The following is a 23,292-nucleotide window of genomic DNA, read 5'->3' as shown; positions in this document are numbered from 1 at the left end:
TATTTGTTTATTGTTGAGTTTTAAGAGTTCTTTATTTTGGAAATACGAGATGTATTTTTTGTGTACATGTATGTATGTATTTGGATGTACTTCTATGATATAAAAATGAATGGAATCTATAGCCTTGAATGTAATATAAATATATAACGGTGAAGATTTTGCATCTAACAATCCCAGCTTGACAGAAAATCATAAAAGTCATTTAACATTAAAATGTTTTTCTTTTTTGGTACCAATTCTTAGTTTTAACGTGCCCAAGAAAGTATATTTGGTCGAGGACAAAATTAAATGTTCTGAGTGGCCTAATAAACATTAAGCCACTGTTTCCACTTATTTTCAACTTTAAAATAATTCTTAGTTATCATGCTAGAACATCTATATTAATATATGGCCCCCCAAAACTTTTAAATATAAATCTTAAAAGGTTCAGGGAAAAGAAATATTGAAGGAGCTGGGATTGGTGGATTTTTACGTGATCAAACACTAAGAATTTTTTTTCTGCTAACTCATGAAAAGACATGGAGGAACCTTAAATGCATATTACTAAGTGAAAGAAGCCAACCTGAAAAGGCTACATACTCTATGATTCCAACTATATAACATTCTGGAAAAAGCAAAACCATGGAGACAGTGAAAAGATCAGTGGTCTCCAAGAGTTGCGGGTAAGGGAGAGAAATGAACAGGCCGAGAACAGAGGACTCTTAGGGCAGTAAAAATACTCTGTATGATACAAAAATGATGATACGTGTCCAAACACCAAGAGTAAACCATAAAGTAAACTATGGGCTGTGGTTGATAATGATGGTCAATGTAGGTTCATTAATTATAACAGCTGTACCACTCTGGTGGGGGATGTGATAACCGGGGAGGCTATGCATGTGTGGGAGCAGGGGGTAGATGGGAAATCTCTGTACCTTCCCCTCAATTTTGCTGTGAACCTAAAACTTCTCTAAAAAATAAATTCTTAATAAAAACTTTTTTTGAAAACAGGAAAGTTAAAACACTTTAAAATCTGTAGGAACACTACTTCCTACTCTGTACTTAAATGAAAGAATGATAACTTTAGTTTCTTCATTCTTGGGTTTTCTTGAATAAAAAACGGCACAGCACACGGGGCAAAACAGACCAGAAAGTCAGGATTGATAGCGTATTAATTCTGCCAGTACTACTTAATGCTCTTCCAAGCAATATATTTTTAGGTCTGTTGATTTCCTAGTGAAATGATTTTTTAAATACATCAAACAATATAGAATATTACTGTGTCAGGAACCTTGCCATTTTCAAGTCTGTCCTCATCCTGGTTAAAAGTAGAATCTTTAAAGATTGAACATCTGTTCATACGCTTATTTGCCAACTGTGTATCTACTTTGGTAAGGTATCTGTTCAGACAATTTGCCCGTTTTTTAATTGGGTTGTTAAAAAATCTAAAGATTTTTTGATGTCCTTAACCCCAATGTGTGGAAGGATAAGATTAACAATGTTTATCACCTGTTGAGTGTCAGAGTGTAACAAAAATATGGTGGGCAACGGGCAGGCAGGGGATAGAGGAAAAGGGTTTAGAGATGGGACAATATGAATATATTGTCATGACTGAGCCTGAAGGGAAAGTGTCCACATAGCATAATCAACAATACCTCTATCATTCTATAGTTATATTTTGTAGACAGTTGGTCTATAAACGAAAAAGCCAGCAAACATGACAGATTTCATTCCCTAATTAAAACTGAGCATGAAAGATACTCTAAGCCTATGCATCAGTACTCTCCTTTCTAAGAGAAAATATTGAATAAAGAGGGAAATAGCAGGAGAAAGGGACTAGAAGGAAAAAACTGACTTCAAAACATTTTACAGTGGTAAGATCTTTAGAAATCAACTATTCTGTGTGTTTTTAAATAGATATATTTACTCAATTTTGAAGGTATTGCAAATTGGTTGAATCAGTGAATTTCTTTAGTATTCTTCATTGTATTGATATAAACTTAACCTATTTGGATTCTGCTGCGTAATAAATTATTTCCCTTTGATCTTCCTTTGCTGAACAAGAAGAGTTAGCTGCCACATAAAGTGCTCCAAGAGGGCAGGGTTTGTCTCTGAATTGAGCCTAGCACAGAATTGGCTCTCACTGAAGATTTGTTGAATTTTGCATGAATGCATCAGCAACACATCCTTCACATGCTTGTAAGCAATTGTTAACATTTCCCTTAGCCTCTCCTTCAGGGCTGTGTCTCCAGAAGTTTTCTTTTCTTTTAATTAAGGTGTATCTACGTGTGTGTTGACATATATGTTTTGCTGTTTATACTAGATTTTAACTTCTAGTTCAGAAACCAGTGCTGTTTTTCTTAATTTGTATCCTAAAATTACCATACAGTTCTATGCATTCTGACAATGCTTCATAAATACTTTAAAAGATAAATATCCATTCCTTTGCATTTTCTTCATAGACCTCAATTTCTAGATGAGCAGCTGTAGAACTCTCAATTGGATGAGCTCTGACTAGTGCTAAGCATAGTATAGTGGGAAAATGGTTTCTATATGCAGCATATATTGGAAACAGATAACACATATTAACTAGGCTACATTAATCCTGATGAAATGGGTAAAAATTTTATTCTCCAGATAGGAAAACTGAAGCCAGAAGAATAAATAAGAGGATGAAGTGAAGGCATGGAATAAAAAATTAGAATTTCCTCCACTTAAGTGAATATTTTAGAAAACAGCTTCTGGAAACTTGATTTATGCAGATAATTTTCACTTGGAATTTTCTTTGCATTATGTTAAGCGCAAGAAAGAGAATGTCTCAAGTTGAAAGTATAATTAACAGTAGTTACATAAAATGGTTCACTAAACTTTTAATTTCTACACCATTTAAAAAAATTGAGAGTTTTTTACAGTAGTTAGAGTCATTAAAATACAGCACTTTAGGAAATGATATATAATGAAACAGTAAGTTAACATTCTTGTGGCAATTTCAATAATGGTTAAAAAATTAATTAAATGGTGTAAAGTTATAAAATATTATATGAGCAGGACTCATAATTTGGTTTTAGACTGTGTTTTCATTATCAAAAAACTCACTATCAGTTTAAAATATTTAATATTTTTTAGGGTACAAATGAACTTATGTACAAAACAGAAACAGAATTACAGATGTAGAAAACAAACTTATAGTTACCAGGGGGTAAGGGAGGGGAGGGATAAATTGGTAGACTGGATTGACATATACACACTACTATATATAAAATAGATAACTAATAAGGACCTACTGTATAGAACAGAGAACTCTACTCAGTACTCTGTAATGGCCTATATGGGAAAAGAATCTAAAAAAGGGTGGATATATGTATATGTATAACTGATTCACTTTGTTATACACCTGAAACTAATACAACATTGTAAATCAACCGTACTCTAATAAAAATTTTAAAAAGTAAATCAAAATAAAATATTTAATTTTTTAAAGGTAGTTGGTTGTTTACCATCATTTACAATTGCTTTAATCGGAATTTTATTCATTTTTAGTATATTCAAGAAATATTCTGTCAGCGCTAATTATTAATATAAAGTTTAAGTAGAAAATTAAAGATGTTAGCTAATTATATACTTTCATAGCATTATATAATGATTAAGAGCCAGACCTTTTGGGTTCAAATTCCACTTCTGCCACTTACAAGCTTAGAATTTGGGCAAATTACTTCTTTGTACCTGAGTTTCTTGATCTGTAAACTGGAGATAATATGAGTACTTGCCTTATAGTCTTGGTGATAAGTACATGTATTAATACATGAGTGCTAAAACAATCCTTTGCATGTGGTATAAATTCAGTAAACATTAGGTATTATTGATGTTATTATTATTATTATAGTAAATTAGAACTGTAATTCTAGAGAAGAAAAAGCTAAATTCAAATACGTAACTCTTTTTTTTGAATTCAAACATCTTTTTCTACAAAATAAAAAATCAATAGTTCGCACTTCCCACATTTAATAAGGACTAATCTGGTGTTTGTGTGTACATGTTATGGGTGGATGGGGGTCTCAGGCTGAGTAAATAATCACATTAATAATCTTAACTTCCAAATGAAACAGAAATAAGGACAAATGGTCATTCTTGGATAATCTGCAAAGCTGAGTGAATAACTGACATATCTTTCTGTGATTCCTTGCAGACATCATGGAAATCAGGACAGTGGCCGTTGGAATTGTAGCAATCAAAGGAGTGGAAAGTGAATATTATCTTGCAATGAACAAGGAAGGAAAACTCTATGCAAAGGTATTGATAATTGATAGCTTAGACTTAATTTCTCAAACTTATTTTTGTCAAAAATATCTTCCCTTTCTGAAAAGTAAAAATGAAATTAATTCCTCTCAAACTACATAATTCAATGATTTCATTAAAATATTTTATACTTAAGAATTAAATTTTCTGTGTGATCTTGGACAATTTGCTTAAGTTCTCTGGACTTTGGTTTCTTCATCTGTAAAACAAGTCAGATTAACTGACCTCTAAGGATCCTTCCAGCTCTAAAATTCCATTTGTACTTTAGATTCTAAAAATCTAAAATGTCCATCTGTCAGTATTAAAGCTCTTTTTGTTAAAGTTCACCCAATGTGCACTTTGCTGACATGAAAATTCTTGGGGAAAAAAAATCCAGACGTTTGTTTATCAACATCAATCTCACAATCACGGGCTTTGAACTGTAAGCATTCCCATTGTTCCCACTTTATTATAACATGAAATATGCAACAGTTTATCCCACTATAACAAAGTATAATTGACTTTCCTTTGTATTCCTGGCACAGACTACATAAAAATACAGGTTTAAGTGAATGAATGAATAGTTGGATGGATGAACAAATTAACTTTTTATTTTCCATCACTATCACAGGCAGTGTAATAGTAAATGAAAAAAAGTTGTGAAATATGTCCTTCAGCTGAGGGAGGCAGAGGCTCTGCTAGTTCTATCAAAATGTCAGTGTTAGGGAAAGAGTGACTTGGGCATAGTAATATGAGAGCTGCTAATTAGGGGGAAATAACTCTTAATACTTAAGAAAAGTAGCAACTGACTGCCAAAAAGCTACATGTTTGAAACTATGTTGCATAACTAAATGTGTATCATTTTATCTTTTAAAAAATTTAATCCTTTTTCAAATATGCTAAGTATGTATAATAAACTGCATTATGCCTGCTCAAAAAAAGTCATGTATGTTTTAATTCTACCAAAGATTACTGCTTATTCTTTGTCTAATTGAGTCCCTCCAAAAATCATTTGGATAATGTTGTTTGTTTGTTGTTCTTTGCAGAAAGAATGCAATGAAGATTGTAACTTCAAAGAATTAATTCTGGAAAACCACTACAACACATATGCATCAGCTAAATGGACACACAGTGGAGGAGAAATGTTTGTTGCCTTAAATCAAAAGGGGGTTCCTGTAAGAGGGAAAAAAACGAAGAAAGAACAAAAAACAGCCCACTTTCTTCCTATGGCAATAACCTAATCATATATGGCATATAAGAAACCAGTTCCAGCAGGGAGATTTCTTTAAGTGGACTGTTTTCTTCCTTTTTTTCTTTTCTTTTTTTTTTTTTTTTTTAAGTAACCAAGAAAGGCTGGAAAACTACTGAAAAACTGATCAAGCTGGACTTGCGCATTTATGTTTATTTTAAGAGACTGCATTAAAGAAAGATTTGAAAAAATATACACAAAAATCAGATTTAGTAACTAAAAGTTGTAAAAAATTGTAAAACTGGTTGTACAATCATGATGTCAGTAATAGTAATGTTTTTTTCTTAAATTAATTTACCCTTAAGACTATGTTAGATTTGATTATCTGATAATGATTATTTAAATATTCCTATTTGCTTATAAAATGGCTGCTATAATAATAATAATGCAGATGATGTTATATAAGATGTGTCAGACCTAAAAGCTGCTGGAATGATTTGTCAGATAATCAAGCCAACACTAACCATGGAAGATGAGCAGTATCTGAATGATTTCTAGTGAAAAATTATGAACCACTTAAATTCTAATCAGAAAAGAAGGAATATTCTCAAAAATTCTATTATGGAAATGAATCAAAGAGGTAGTTTTACAAGAGTATAAGATTAGAACATGCTTGTACCTATTAACAAGAACAAAATTCCTAATGCTGCTCCCAATTGAAAGGGTATTGCTTAAAGGATGTTTTCAAAAATCTTGTATATAAAATAGCAATAATGATGATAATACTGTACTTCATCTCACTCACCACAAAATAACATTTTATAATCCCTAAAAGTAAAATTCAAAAATCTTTTATGTTTTTTTCAAGTAACATAATCTATCTTTTGTATAATTCATATTCGGGAATATGGCTTTTAATAATGTTCTTCCCACAAATAATCATGCTTTTTTCCTGTGGTTACCGCATTAAACTCTATTTTAAGTTGTATTTGAACTTTACTGTTTTGTTATTTAAGTTTATGTTATTTATAAAAAAAAAAACCTTAATAAGCTGTATCTGTTTCATATGCTTTTAATTCTAAAGCAATAACAAAACCGTCTGGCTCAATTGCAAGTTCCCCCTCCCCCTCATGAGCAACACCAAGTCTAGTACACAGTACTCAGGCCAGCAAATCCTGGACAGCAGACAAAAATGACAGCCTGCAGCAATTCTTACAATAGACGTCTCACAGGGAACAATACAAAAATGTGAAATATGTTTTGCCACATACTCTTGTCAACTAAATTGGATCTTATAAGTAAAATCACTGTAGATAAAAGAACTTACAGGATTTTAAAGTTAAACTATATTTGAGTTCATGAGTAGAATAGTACAACATTTAAAAAATATGCATATTTAAAGTTAGTAGTTTTTCTAATCTCTAGAAATCTCTGCCATTCAAAATATGGCAGCATTGAAAGTTGTTTTCCTGTTCAATGGCAAGAGCACAATGCTCAAAGTAGAGTCTATACTTAGGGATTTGAGGCCCTGAATAGCAATGAAGGCTTGAGGCCAGGCTACAGATAATGGACTTATTGGAAAGATAAATTTCTACTTCATAATTCTGGCATTGGCAGATCTTGTTAGCACTTTATTGTTCATCAGTAGAAGGCCAACATTTATCTAAATTAAATTGGTGGTATGCTAATAAGGGTGGTTTTAATTTCAAAGTATTTGCCTTTTTAGTCCCTTTATTTTATACAAATATTATCTGATAATACATTTATAAGAGAGAGTTACATGAAAAGGCTAAGTTAACAGAAATAACAGGTTCATTTGATTTTCTTGTGACTCAACCTACATGATGAGGCTGCAGGAAGCTAGAAAGAATTGCCCTTCCTCAGATATACTCTGGGGAAATGCCATGAATGATATTAACTGTTGTATGATTCAAGGGCCTTGCTAGCCTAGGTTCCTAGATCAGGCTTCTGTTACTGGTGTCTTGTGAACATACTGAGAGCAGAAGAGGACCTATGTGGTTTTTTTTTTTTTTTTTGAGGACCTATGTTTTTCATATTTGTTTCCTTAGTGTCTAGCAGAGTGTCTGTCCATAATCAATTTTTTATATGAATTCACTCAATGTTTGAGTATCAAAGAAAATTCATAATGAGACTAACCGTACTTTATTTTAAAAACTTAGGGTGCAAACATGATTATATGGAAATTTAAACAGAAACAGTGTGTATGTATATAAGATATGAGCTATATTAGGACCAAATACTCTGACTATAGAGTTATAGTTATGAACAAATTACAAAGCAACGCTGAATTAACCAACATTTAGCAGTAAGTCCAATCCAGTAGTGTTTCTAGAAACACTTACTTATAATTCTTTATCCTCCCTCCCCCCCTTTTTTTTACACTTAACATGAAAATTTTAGAAAATAAAATCTTCACTAGTTACATACACTTAGAATTCAAGAATCTAAAAACTGCAAGTGGCCTTAGTCCTTACTATTCATTTGTAGACCAGGAAATTGAGATTGTAACAGATCCCAAATCACATAGCTGGTTAGGTTCAGAGCCGCCACAAGAGTCTAGGTCATTCAGCATGTACTTCCTGCTCTTGGATGATTAGGATTATTAGTTAGTGGTCTTTTAAAAAAATTATTCCTATTGACATATAACCTTTATATTTGCATGCAAATGTGACATGTTTTGGCACTTCACTTCATATATAATAGTCTATACTGTCATATTTGACTCAAAAGGAGGAAAAAAATGATGAAATTTCTAATTCTGACTCCTATTCAACTTTTAAATGCACCTCTTTACTTACAAATGGAAAGCACTGTGCAAAATAGCCAGATAAACAGAGTAACCTTTTCTAAATGTTCTTTGAAAGAGAAAATTGGTTAAATACATTGGTTGCCAAGAATTAGGAAGGAAAAAATTAAACAGAAGAATATAAAATGTTAACAAAAGAAGTAATAAAAAAGATACTTTCAATGCAATTAGTGAACTAAAATATTGTTACATAAAAAATGCTATAATATAAATTATCAGCCTTTGAGTTGGCTAAAATTCAACTTAATGACAGAAGAGAAGGGATGCTGGAGATAAATTCTTAGTTCCCATCTCTTAGAGTTTGCCCTTCTGATTCTCTAAAGTGACAAATAACATAGAGATGGACTATGGGACCGGCTATAGTAAAAGCAATTCTGTATCCACAAATATCCTAAATCAGAGCCTCTCACAATTTTCTACTGAAATACCAATAGTAGTAGAGGTAGAGAATGAGAGTCTAAGGAATAATGCAAAGGTAGCCCACCAAAGACACAGATTTTCTTGAAAATCATTCTCTTAAAACACATGTGATTTTTGCATTTTATTCCACAATATATTTATGTTTGCTTTAGTATAAAATTCACACCAGTGAGAAAAAGTGATGCATCAGAAAGATATGTAAGCTTTATCATGTGGCTTCATTTACACTACTATCCCACTGCCATATACTTGGGCATAAATAAGACACAAGAGATCCTGTACCTCTCATACTTCAACTTTACACGCAGGTGACACATGGCTAAAGAAAACCAAAAGTTTTTGTAAAAGTTTACTATGAACCAGAGTGACATTAAAAATATTCAATGATGAGTATGAGTGGTTACTGGTCAATTAGAATATACCACTGCTCTATTAGAATAGATTCAGGCCACTGTGACTAACTTGTGGGTATCTGATGATTATCAGCCTTGACCATTTCTATGATCACCTTAAAAGTTTTTAGAGAATATCTATTAATTGGTCTCTCTGATTTGAGTTCTTAATGCATATCTTAATATGACATAGTTCATTAAACCTTCATGCCTATTTCAACACTGTTGCCAGGCTACTCTTTATTTTAAGCTTTACTATTTTTAATTGATAGAGAGCTGATATACAATATTAGGTAAGTTATAGGTGTCCAATATAGTGATTCACACTTTTTGAAGGTTATATTCCATTTATAGATATTATATTGGCTATATTCCCTGTGTTGTACAATATATCCTTGTAGCTTATTTTAAACATAATAGTTTGTATCTCAATTTCCTACCCCTATATTGCCCCACCCCCAGGCTACTCTTTTTTCCACTTCTATATTCATACAGCAGAGCGGCTGCTTTCAATGAAGGTGATGTACCTTCCGGCCCACATATGCTTCCACTCATCCTCTAACTTCGAATGGTTTGCCAAGAAAACGTACTTTTTTTTTAAACACCTTTATTGGAGTATAATTGCCTTACAATGGTGTTAGTTTCTGCTGTATAACAAAGTGAATCAGCAATACGTATACATATATCCCCATATCCCCTCCCTCTTGCATCTCCCTCCCACCCTCCCTATCCCACCCCTCTAGGTGGTCACAAAGCACTGAGCTGATCTCCCTGTGCTATGCAGCTGCTTCCCACTAGCTATCTATTTGACATTTGGTAGTGTATATATGTCCATGCCATGCTCTCATTTCGTCCCAGTTTACCCTTTCCCCTCCCCACGTCCTCAAGTCCATTTTCTACGTCTGCATCTTTATTCCTGTCCTGCCCCTAGGCTCGTCAGAACCATTTTTTTTCTTTTTAGATTCCATATATATGTGTTAGCATATGGTATTTGTTTTTCTCTTTCTGACTTACTTCACTGTCAATGACAGACTCTAGGTCCATCCACCTCACTACAAATAACTCAATTTCATTTCTTTTTATGGCTGAGTAATATTCCATTGTATATATGTGCCACATCTTCTTTATCCATCCATCTGTCGATGGACACTTAGGTTGTGTCCATGTCCTGGCTATTGTAAATAGTGCTGCAAAGAATATTGTGGTACATGACTCTTTTTGAATTATGGTTTTCTCAGGGTATATGCCTAGTAGTGGAATTGCTGGGTCGTATGGTACTTCTATTTTTAGTTTTTTAAGGAACCTCCATACTGTTCTCCATAGTGGCTGGATAAGTTTACATTCCCACCAATAGCACAAGAGGGTTCCCTTATCTCCACACCCTCTCCAGCATTTCTTGTTTGTAGATTTTTTGATGACGGCCATTCTGACTGGTGTGAGGTGATACCTCGCTTTAGTTTTGATTTGCATTTCTCTAATGACTAGTGATGTTGAGCATCCTTTCACGTGTTTGTTGGCTATCTGTATATCTTCTTTAGAGAAATGTCTATTTAGGTCTTCTGCCCATTTTTGGATTGGGTTGTTTGTTTTTGGATATTGAGCTGCACTTGTAAATTTTGGAGATTAATCCTTTTTCAGTTGCTTCATTTGCAAATATTTTCTCCCATTCTGAGAGTTTTTTTGTCTTGTTTATGGTTTCATTTGCTGTACAAAAGATTTTAAGTTCCATTAGGTCCCATTTGTTTATTTTTGTTTTTATTTCCATTTCTCTAGGAGGTGGGTCAAAAAGGATCTTGCTGTGATTTATGTCATAGAGTGTTCTGCCTATGTTTTCCTCTAAGAGTTTGATAGTGTCTGGTCTTACATTTAGGTCTGTAATCCATTTTCAGTTTATTTTCATGTATGGTATTAGGGAGGGTTCTAATTTCATTCCTTTACATGTAGCTGTCCAGTTTTCCCAGCACCACTTATTGAAGAGGCTGTCTTTTCTCCATTGTATATTCTTGCCACCTTCATCAAAAATAAGGTGACCATATGTACGTGGGTTTATCTCTGGGCTTTCTATCCTGTTCCATTGATCTTTATTTCTGATTTGTGCCAGTACCATACTGTCTTGATTACTGTAGCTTTGTAGTATAGTCTGAGGTCGGGAGCCTGATTCCTCCAGCTCCATTTTTCTTTCTCAAGATTGCTTTGGCTATTTGAGGTCTTTTGTGTTACCACACAAATTGTGAAATTTTTTGTTCTAGTTCTGTGAAAAATGCCATTGGTAGTTTAATAGGGATTGCATTGAATCTGTAGATTGCTTTGAGTAGTACAGTCATTTTCACAATGTTGATTCTTCCAATCTAAGAACATGGTATATCTCTCCATCTGTTTGTATCATCTTTAATTTCTCTCATCAGTGTCTTATAGTTTTCTGCACAGGTCTTTTGTCTCCTTAGGTAGGTTTATTCCTAGGTATTTTATTCTTTTGTTGCAATGGTAAATGGGATTGTTTCCTTAATTTCTCTTTCAGATTTTTCATCATTAGTGTGTAGGAATGCAAGAGATTTCTGTGCATTAATTTTGTATCCTGCTACTTTACCAAATTCATTGATTAGCTCTAGTAGTTTTTTGGTAGCATCTTTAGGATTTCTTTGTATACTATCATGTCACCTGCAAACAGTGACAGCTTTACTTCTTCTTTTTCTATTTGGATTCCTTTTATTACTTTTTCTTCTCTGATTGCTGTGGCTAAAACTACCAAAACTATGTTGAATAACAGTGGTGAGAGTGGACAACCTTGTCTTGCTCCTGATCTTAGAGGAAATGGTTTCAGCTTTTCACCATTGAGAACGATGTTGGCTGTGGGTTTGTCATATATGGCCTTTATTATGTTGAGGTAAGTTCCCTCTATGCCTACTTTCTGGAGGGTTTTTATCATAAATGGGTGTTGAATTTTGTTGAAAGCTTTTTCTGCATTTATTTGAGATGATCAATGGTTTTTATCCTTCAGTTTGTTAATATGGAGTATCACATTGATTGACTTGCATATATTGAAGAATCCTTGCATTCCTGGGATAAACCCCACTTGATCATGGTGTATGATCCTTTTAATGTGCTGTTGGATTCTGTTTGCTAGTATTTTGTTGAGGATTTTCGCATCTATGTGTATCGATACACATAGATGCAAAATTGGCCTGTAGTTTCCTTTTTCTGTGACATCTTTGTCTGGTTTTGGTATCAGGGTGATGGTGGCCTTGTAGAATGAGTTTGGGAATGTTCCACCCTCTGCTATATTTTGGAAGAGTTTGAGAAGGATAGGTGTTAGCTCTTCTCTAAATGTTTGATAGAATTCACCTGTGAAGCCATCTGGTCCTGGGCTTTTGTTTGTTGGAAGATTTTTAATCACAGTTTCAATTTCAGTGCTTGTGATTGGTCTGTTTATATTTTCTATTTCTTCCTGGTTCAGGCTCAGAAGGTTGTGCTTTTCTAAGAATTTGTCCATTTCTTCCAGGTTGTCCATTTTGTTGGCATTTAGTTGTTTGTAGTAATGTCTCATGATCCTTTGTATTTCTGCAGTGTCAGTTGTTACTTCTTTTTCATTTCTAATTCTGTTTGAGTCTTCTCCCTTTTTTTCTTGATGAGTCTGGCTAAAGGTTTATCAATTTTTTTTATCTTCTCAAGGAACCAGCTTTTAGTTTTATTGATCTTTGCTATCGTTTCCTTCATTTCTTTTTCATTTATTTCTGATCTGATCTTTATGATTTCTTTCCTTCTGCTAACTCTGGATTTTTTTTTTTTTTGTACTTTCTCTAATTGCTTTAGGTTTAAAGTTAGGTTGTTTATGTGAGATGTTTCTTCTTTCTTGAGGTAGGATTGTATTGCTATAAACTTCCCTCTTAGAACTTCTTTTGCTGCATCCCATAGGTTTTGGGTCGTCGTGTTTTCATTGTCATTTGTTTCTAGGTATTTTTTGGTTTCCTCTTGAATTCTTCAGTGATCTCTTGGTTATTTAGTAGTGTATTGTTTAGCCTCCATGTATTTGTATTTTTACAGTTTTTTTCCTGTTATTGATATCTAGTCTCATAGCGCTGTGGTCAGAAAAGGTGCTTGATATGATTTCAATTTTCTTAAACTCACCAAGGCTTGATTTGTGACCCAAGATATGATCTATCCTGGAGAATGTTCCATGAACACTTCAGGAGAAAGTGTATTCTGTTGTTTTTGGATGGAATGTCCAATAAATATCAATTAATAGTAATGGTAATTACCAATTAGACACAGCCTTCTTGGTTGCTGCAGCAGCAGCCTTAGTGTTTCATGCCCGTCTCTGGCGTCTGCGCTGATAGCCGTGGCTCGCACCGTCTGTGAAGCTCGTTTAGGCGGTGTTCTGAATCTCCTCGCACACCCCGAAACAATGGTCTCTTGAGTCTTAGGCAGTTTCAGATTTTTTCCCGGACTCCCCACAGGTTAGCTGTGGCTCACTAGCCCCCTTCAGGTTGTGTTCACGCAGCCAACCCCAGTCCTCTCCCTGGGATCTGAACTCCAAAGCCCGAGCCTCAGCTCCCAGCCCCCACCCGCCCCGGTGGGCGAGCAGAGAAGCCTTTCAGGCTGGTGAGTGCTGGTCGGCACTGATCCTCTGTGCGGGAATCTCTTCGCTTTGCTCTCTGCACCCCTGTTGCTGCACTCTCCTCTGTGGCTCTGAAGCTTGCCCCCCACGCACCCCCCATTTCCACCAGAGACAGGGCTTCCTAGTGTGTGGTAACTTTTCCTCCTTCACAGCTCCCTCCCAGAGGTGCAGGTCCCGTCCCTATTCTTTTGTCTCTGTTTTTTCTTTTGCCCTACCCAGGGGAGTTTCCTGCCTTTTGGGAAGTCTGAGGACTTATGCCAGCATTCAGTAGGTGTTCTGTAGGAGTTGTTCTATATGTAGATGTATTTTTGATGTATTTGTGGGGAGGAAGGTGATCTCCATGTCTTACTCCTCCACCATCTTGAAGGTCCTCCTTACTTTCTCCTGAGTTGAGAAGATTTGCCAGAAAGCAACAGAGAAAGTCCTAGTCTCTTCAATTTCAGGAGTTTCCAAATCCTCAAATTGAATTTATGAGATGATAAAAATTTATTTTCTTTTCATATGAATAGAACTTTTAGTCTAATAATTGAAATGTGAAATGAATAATAACATTTAGCTTGAAGATGGAAGGCCTTTCTCTTGATAAATCCAGCCAGACACGTATTAGTTATCTATTGTTGTGTAACAAATTATCCTAAAACTTAATGGCTTAAACAGCAAGTTTTCATTATCTCATAGTTAATGCGGTTAGGGACCTGGGCATGGTTTAGCTAGGTGTCTCTAGCTAGAATCTTTTATAAGGCTGCAATCAAGGTGTTGGCCAGAACTGCAGTTATCTGTTACCTCAATGCTCAACTCAGAGAGGGATCGACCTTAGATCCTCACTGGTTGTGGGTTTGAAATACCACTTCTTCGCCACTTGAGCCTCTCCATAGCTCCACTTACAACATGGCAGTTTGTTTCCCACAGAGCAAGGAATCAGAGAGAATGAAAAAGAGTGCTCAAAACAGAAGTCACAGTATTTCATAGCCTAATCTTCAGAAGTGTCTTGTCACTTCTGCCTGTACTCAAGGGGAGGGAATTAACAAAGGCATACAAACCAGAAAGCAGGAATCACTGGAGGCCATCTTAAAGGCTGACTAACACAAGTCAGAAACAATATTTTTAAGGCCACTGCCACAAAGACAGGATTCTTTAGGGCCTAATAACAAGTAATTCATGGCTTTCAGTGGTGTGGTGAGCCATTCAGCAGAGAAAGACGAAGTAGGTATATCCTCTGTGGCAACATATTTGATACTTCCCTGAGGGATACTTTATGGTACAATGCCACATAGGATAACTGAGAAAAGGTTTGAACCACAGTGTGCACTGCCTATTAGCTTGAGTTGCGCCTTCTTAGATCTCCTAATGTAGGTGGAAAACTAACATCACTTTGCCTCTACATGAAGGAAATGACCCTGCCTTCAGACACAACATGAAGATAACCTTCCCCTCCACCACCCTACCTCAAGAGAATAAGATCATAAACGCCAGTTGAAATTCCTCAAGCCATAGAGTTTTGTCCTAGATGGTGGAGGTAATCAGTCACAAGTTACCCAAGATCATATGAGGATAAGACCTAAACAGACTTGAAAAACAATTTATTTTAATGCAAGCTGCACATTGGAATCACCTGGGATTTTTTTATATACATATATAATGAGACCTAGGCCCCACCCCAGACCAACTGCATCAGTATATCTGGGATGGGGCCCAGGCACTGGTATTTTTAAAGCTCTCCAGGAGATTCTAATGGGCCTATGCATTTGAGAACCAATGACCTAAATGATGGCAGCAGGGGTGGAGAGGACTTTTTAGGAATTATACCTGATTCTTTATCTTTGTTTCTTCCTTAAACACCCTGAAAAGCCTTACGTTGCTTCCCACCTAATTCCATATTTTCTAAGATGGTTCTAAAGTCTGCAGTGCTTCTTGGATCCCTGGTTTTCCTATTGTCTCCATATTTTGTTATTCATATTGGGGCTAAAAGGAAATGCAAACACTGGAAAGAGAGCCACAGTTGTTTTTGCAATGAAACAATTATGGAGTATAAAGTGCACAAAGGACACCTTCTCCCTACTCCCAACACCTGCCACACACACACCATAGTCCATTCTCAAACAGAGCAGCCAGAGTGATTCTGTTATATTATATCTCAGATAATGCAATTTCTCTATTCAAAACTGCAGCTGTTTTCCATAGTAGAATAAAAGCCAAAGTCCTTAGAGTGGCCTATGGAGGGGCAATGGAAAAATGTGATTAAAAACTTAAATGTTAAATTAGGTATGGGGAAAAAAACAGGAAAAAAAGTAATAAAAGTCTAGAATTATGCACTCAGATTGTTTGGCAGATATCACTGAATTCTCATGCCATTTTAAAGAAACTCTAACTGTACACTGTAGACAATATTTTAATGGGCATGATATGCCCATTGATATGGAAAAGACAATAGTCCCATATAAAAAATTGACACATGAATGTACACAGTTATGTTTGAAGTAAAGAAAATACTTAAGGCATATGTACATATCAATTTAATGAGTCTCCACTTAAAAATTTTTCTATTAATCAACCAATTAATGGATCCAGCTAGGCTGGGTGAGACTTAACTGATCTATTGTTGGTTATTTTGGCTGTTTCAAATTTTTCACTAACATAAATATGATTTTTTTGTACATACTCCTTTATATTTCTGATTATCTTATTAAGATAATTATAAGAAACAGAATTATTAGACCAATAATTTTTAAATCCTTTAAAAATATAAATTGCAAATTTGATTTTCAAAAAGCTTTTCTCCAATATATATTCCAACCCTCTGTACATGGGAATGGATAAACATTTTCCCTAAAATTTATGCTCAAAATTTAGTCAGCTTTATTCTTACCTCTACTTCTCTTTGACTATCTGTTATCACCAAAACCTAGCTAGCCTCTTCTTTTTCAACATCTCAGATGTATGTCTTTCTTGGTCCTTTACAACCTCATTACCTCATGTCTAGAGTTTAGCAATTGTTCCCTAATCATTCTTCTGTCTCAAGTTCCTGCCCATCTCAAATACTACCTATTTCCTTAATCTTCCTGAAATACTACTTTGACGATGTCAGTTGTCAGTTAAAGAATCCATGTTAGCTGCTTACTGCCTATTGGATTTAATTTAAATTCTTTAAAATAGCATCCAAAGCTGTCAAACAATTGGCTCTACTTTATCTGTCCAATCTTCTCACTGCTCACCATAAACCTTAGAGTTCCCTTAGTCCACTGTGTTTATCCCATTGTCTTTTTCTCCTCTCTAGTCCTTAATTTAAAAAAATGGATCTCATCTATTTTGTTCACTTACATATCCCAAGCACCTTTAACAGTGTCTGGCACAGAATAAGCAGTCAGCAAATATTCATTCAATTGATAAATCAATTCCAATTCAGTGACAGAATAATGAGCACACCTCATTACAAAGCATTATTCCAATATTTAAGCAATATATAAATGTAGCTGTTGCAAATGAATAGAAATGTGGGTTCAAGGTGACGGAACCCACACCTTGAGGTGGGGTGGGCTCAAGGTGATGGAATAGGAGGATGCTGGACTCACCTCCCCTCACGAAAACATCAAAGCTACAACTACATATAGAATGACTCTCACTGGGAACTAGCAGGAAGGCTCCTCTACAACCAACGCTGTGAGGAAAGATTCACACACAATCTGGTAGGAAGGGAGAGGTGATCTGGTCAGGACCTGCATCCCTAGCAGAGGACACAGAAGAGGAGGGGGCTATTTCACAGGCTCAGGGATCCTTCCTGGGGAGTGAGGGGTTTTGAGACAGAAGGGAACGGGTCAGGGCACAACCTTTAAAAGAATGACATAGCTGTTGAGGATACTACATAAACTGGTTAGAACCAATTAGGCCCAAGGTGGCAGAAAATCTGACTTCCAGTAGACCTTGAGCCTCATTATACGCCCATTGTAATACATTAGCGTGCTAAATGACACACCCACAGGTGCCATGACAGTCCCGAGGCCAACCATAAAAGGGCAAAAAGTGAGCAGTGGCCCAATTCCTCGAAATCCCCACCACTTCCTCAAAATAGTTGGAATAACCCTCCCACTTATTAGCCTATGAAATTACCCAGCCCGTGAAAACTAACTACCCCGTCTTTCGGGGCCTCTCTCACCTTCTGAGATGGCCTACGCTCTGTCTTTGGAGTGTGTTTCTCCTAGGGCTGCTCTCGCCTTCTGAGATGGCCAGCATTCTGTCTATGGAATGTGTATCTCTGCTTTCACTTTACTATGGCTCGCTCTTGAATTCTTTCTGTGTGGAGCCAAAGACCCTCACTTGGCGGGCCCATCCCAGGGACTCACCCAAGACCTGGGACATGACCATCCTCTCATGTCCCGTTTTCCTGCAAATTCTTTACAAAGGATATTAATAAATCTACTTCTTGCCTATCACTTTGCCTCTCACTGAATTCCTTCTGCATGGAGACATAAAGAACCTGAACTTCATTAAGTCCTGAGATGGGTTGCATTGTTTCAGTTAGAAGATTGTGGGTTCGAGTCCCAGCTGAGGTGCAAATGGGTTTGAGTCCTCTCCTAAGTCAGAGGCTGTGGGTTCAAGTCCCATCTGAAGTGTGGCTGGGTTCAAGTCACATCTGAAGGGGTGCAGTTTCACTCTGATCAGGGTATTGGCAGCCATTGCCAACATACCAGCATGCACCTTGGTGCACAGACTTGGGAGGGAGTGAGACTAGCTCCAGGGCAGAGACAATTATCACACTCGAGCATGTGTCCCTTCCCACACTGAGTGAGCCAGCTCATTAGTGTAGCACCAACCCTTCTGGCCTGACCCAACGTCTAACCGAGGCAAGCGCACTAGGGAAAAGTGAAACCAGCACAGAAGTGCAGCCCCAAGCCCTCAGGCCCCAGCCACCCCTAAACCAAGGTGGAGAAACCCTGGAGAAACCCAACTCCCTCAGGGCTCCTGTTCCAACCTCTTGGACCCGGACCCCACCCCTGATAGAGCAGTGATGGACACTGAGCAAAGGAGAAGTCCCAGCTTGCACCTGGCTCTGGCTTCAGCCTTACTTCCCACCAAGGTGTTGGCTGCCAGCACACCTCAGGGAAAGACCTGGCCCTTGCTCATTTCAGGTATAGCCACCTAACAAAGCCTCTGGGCACAAGAAAACTGCATAGGGACACTCCCACACAAGGACACACCCTCAAGATCAAAATAGGTAACTGTTTCACCTAATTTCATAGAGACAGAGAAATTTAAACAAAATGAGAAGACAGAAGAATATGTTTCAAACAAAAGAACAAGAAACCACCCCTGAAAAAACTCCAATGAAACAGATATAAACAATTTACCTGATAAAGAGCTCGAAGCAATAGTAATAAGAAGGCTACCTGAACTTGGGGAAAAAAATAGATGAACACCATGAGAATTTTAAGAAAGAACTAGAAAATGGAAAAAAGAACCAGTCAGAGCTGAAAAATTCAATAACTGAATTGAAAAATACAATATAGGAATTAACAGCAGATTAGGTGATAACAGAAGAATGCATGAGCTATCTGGAAGATAGAATAATAGAAATTACACAATCAGAATAGCAAAAAGAAAAACAAATTTAAAAAATGAGAATAGTTTAAGGGAACCTCTGGACAATATCAAGTGTACTAACATTCACATTACAGGGGTCCCAGAAGGAGAAGAGAGAAAGGGGTAGAAATGTATTTGATGAAATAATGGCTGAAAACTTCACAAACATGAAGGAAAGAGATATCTAGGTACAGGAATCACAGAGAGTCCCAAAGAAAATGAAAACAAAGAGACCCACACCAAGACATATCATAGTTAAAATAGCAAAACTTAAAGAGAGAATTCTAAAGGCAGCAAGAGAAAAAAAAAGTTACATACAAGGGAACCCCCATAAGGCTATAAGCTGGTTTTTCAGCAGAAACTTTGCAGGCCATAAGGGAGCGGCATGATACATTTAATGTGCTGAAAGGAAAAAGTCTACAACTTAGGATACTCTACCCATCAAGGTTGTCATTCAGCACTGAAGGAGAGATATAGAGATTCTCAGATAAGCAAAAATTAAAAGAGTTCATAATACTAAACTGACTGTACAAGAAGTGTTAAAGGGTCTTCTTTACGTGAAAAAGAAAAGGCTATAACAAGAAATAAGAACTTAAAAGAAGGGAAAAATCCCATTGGTAAAGGCAAATATATAGTAAAGGCTGTGAATCAACCACTTAAATAAGCTAGTATGAAGATTAAAAGACAAAAATTATAAAATCAACTATAACTACAATAAACAGTTAAGGTATCTTTTCCAACCACAGTGGTATGAAAGTAGAAGTTAATTACCGGAAGAAAAATGGGAAAAACACAAACACATGGAGACTAAACAACATGCTACTAAAAAACCAATAGATCAACAAAGAAATCAAAGGAAATCAGAAAATACCTTGAGACAAATGAAAATGAAAATAAAAACACAACTTTCCAAAATCTATGGGATGCAGCTAAAGCAGTTCTAAGAGGGAAGTTTATAGCAATATAGGCATACCTCACAAAATAAGAAAAATCTCTAATAAAAAACCTAACCAACCATCTAGAGGAATTAGAAGAAGAACAAAGTCCAAAGTCAGCAGAAGAAAGGAAATAAAAAGATCAGAGTGGAAATAAGTAAAAGAGACCCCCCCAAAAATAATAGAAAAAATCAATAAAACCAAGAGCTGGTTTTTGAAAAGATAAATAAAATTGGTAAGCCTTTATCCAGGCTCATTAAGAAAAAAAGAGAGAGGACACAAATAGAATAAGAAATGAAAGAGGAGAAGCTATAACTGATATCACAAAAATACAATCATAAGATAGTACTATGAGCAGATATATGCCAACAAGTTGGACAGACTAGAAGAAATGGATAAATTCCTAGAAACATACAATCTTCCAAGACTGAAGCAGGAAGAAATAATCTGAACAGACTGACTACTAGTATTAAAATTAAATCAGTAATCAGAAAACTCCCCTATCCTCCTATCCTTCTCAAACTATTCCAAAAAATCGAAGAGAAGGAAACACATCCAAATTCATTCTTTAAAGCCACCATGATACCCAAACCAGGCAAAGACATTACAAAGAAGAAAATTACAGGTAAATATTTCTGATGAATATAGATGCAAAAATCCTCAATAAAATATTAGCAAACCAAATTCAGCAACATATAAAATGGATCATACACCATGATCAAGTGGGATTTATTCCAGGGATGAAAGGATAGTTCCATATCCACAAATCAATGTGATATACCACATTAACAAAATGAAAAATAAAAATTACATGATCATCTCAATAGATGTAGAACAAGCATTTGATAAAATTCAACACCCATTCATGATAAAAACTCTCAAAAAAGTTAGTTTAGGACTTCCCTGGTGGCACAGTTGTTAAGAATCTGCCTGCCAATGCAGGGGACACGGGTTCGAGCCCTGGTCTGGGAAGATCCCACATGCCACAGAGCAGTTAATTTAGAAGGAAAATATCTCAATATAAAGGCCATTTATGACAAATCCACAGCTAACATAGTACTCAGTGGTGAAAAATTGAAAGGTTTTCCTCTAAAATCATGAACAAGGCAAGGATGACCACTCTCACCATTTCTATCTAACATAGTATTGGAAGTCCTAGCCACAGCAATCAGACAAGAAAAAGAAATAAAAGGCATCCAAATTGGAAAGGAAGAAGTAAAACTATCACTATTTGCAGATGACATGATACTATATTTAGAAAACCCTAAAGTCTCCACCAAAAAACTATTAGAACTAATAAATGAATTCAGTAAAGTTGTGAGATACAAGATCAATATACAGAAATGGGTTGCTTTTCTGTACACTAATAATGAACTATTGGAAAAAGAAAACAAGAAAACAATTCCATTTTACACTTGTATCAAAAAGGATAAAATACCTGTGAATAAACTTAACTATACTCTGAAAACTATAAGACATTAATGAAGGCAAGTGAAGCTGATACAAAGAAATTGAAAGGTATCCCATGGTCATGGATTAGAAGAACATTATTAAAATTTCCATACTACCCAAAGCAATCTACAGATTTAATGCAAGCCCTATCAAAATACCCATGACTTTTTTCATAGAACTAGAACAAATAATCCTAAAATTTTTATGAAACCACAAAAGACCCTGAATACTCAAAGCAATCTTGAGAAAAAAGAACAAAGCTGGAGATGTCATGTTCCCTGACTCCAGACTACCCTACACAGCTATAGTAATCAAAACAGCATGGTACTGGCATAACAACAGACACATAGACCAATGGCACAGAATAGAGAGCCCAGAAATAAACCCACACACATATGGTCAATTAATCTAGGACAAAGGAGGTAGAAGTACATAATGAGGAAAGACAGTCTCTTCAATAAGCACTGTTGGGAAAACTGAAAACCTACATGTAAAAGAATGAGATTAGAACATTTTCTCACACCATATATAAAAACAAACTCAAAATGGATTAAAAACCTAAATTTAAGACTAAAAACTATAACTCTAGAAGAAAACGTAGGCATATACTTTTGATGTAAATCTTAACAAGATTTTTTTGCATCTTTCTCCTCAGGCAAGAGAAACAAAAGCAAAAATTACAAATGAACCTAATTAAACTAAAAGCTTTTGCACAGCAAAGGAAACCATCAACAAAACAAAAAGACAACATACTCAATGAGGAAAGATATTTGCAAATGGTATGTCTGTTAAGAGTAAATATCCAAAATATATAAAGAGCTCATACAGCTCATTGTCAAAAAAACAAACAACCTGATTAAAAAATGGGCAGAAGTGAATAGAATTTTTTTCAAAGAGGACCAACAGGCACATGAAAAGATGCTCAACATCACTAACCATCAGAGAAATGCAAATCAAAACCACAATGAGATATCACCTCCAACCTGTCAGAATGACTATCATCAAATAGACAACAAAAAATAAATGTTGGCAAGGATGCGGAGTAAAGGAACTCTTGTGCACTGTTGGTGAGAATGTACATTAGTATAGCCATTATGGAAAAGAGTATGGAGGTTCCTCAAAAAATTAAAATTAGATCTACCATATGATCCAGAAATTCCACTCCTGGTTATATATCCAAAGAAAACAAAAACACTAATTTGAAAGGATTAATGCTCTCCTATGTTCATAGCAGCATTATTTACAATAGCCATAACATGAAATCGACCTAAGTGTCTATCAACAGATGAATGGATAAAGAAGATGTGTATAAAAAAATAAGATGTGTATGTGTGTATATATATAAATATATACACACACCCACACATATACATACATACATATACACAATGGACTGTTACTCAGCCATAAAAAAGAATGAAAAATTGCCATTTGCAGTAACATGGATGGGCCTGTAGGGTATTATGCTTAGTGAAATAAGTCAGACAGAGAAAGACAAATATGCACATTTTCACCTATATGTGGAATCTAAAAAGTAAAACGAATGAATATAACAAAACAAAAACAGACTCACAGATACCGAGAATAAACTAGTGGTTACAAGTGGGGCAATGGGTGGGGGGAGAGGCAAGATA

At 35.7% G+C, this 23,292-nt stretch overlaps 2 protein-coding genes across 4 annotated transcripts in view; one reads left to right on the top strand and one right to left on the bottom strand.

Annotated features, from left to right (window-relative positions):
- The window catches only part of FGF7 (fibroblast growth factor 7), a 60,918-nt gene extending 55,086 nt beyond the window's left edge, over nt 1–5,832 (top strand). For both annotated transcript variants that reach the window (XM_059913333.1, XM_059913332.1), the window contains exons 3-4: nt 4,166–4,269; nt 5,301–5,832. In XM_059913333.1, the coding sequence (XP_059769316.1) occupies nt 4,166–4,269; nt 5,301–5,495 (299 nt within the window). In that variant the 3' untranslated portion in view covers nt 5,496–5,832. The remainder of the gene's footprint in view (nt 1–4,165; nt 4,270–5,300) is intronic.
- The window catches only part of FAM227B (family with sequence similarity 227 member B), a 290,963-nt gene that overhangs the window by 181,965 nt on the left and 85,706 nt on the right, over nt 1–23,292 (bottom strand). The window lies entirely within an intron of this gene.

The sequence above is a fragment of the Balaenoptera ricei genome, chromosome 2 (genome assembly GCF_028023285.1).
Source record: "Balaenoptera ricei isolate mBalRic1 chromosome 2, mBalRic1.hap2, whole genome shotgun sequence".
NCBI classification, from domain to species: Eukaryota; Metazoa; Chordata; class Mammalia; order Artiodactyla; family Balaenopteridae; genus Balaenoptera; species Balaenoptera ricei.
Note: the sequence above shows the minus strand (reverse complement) of the source record. Positions and strands in the feature narration are given on the sequence as shown.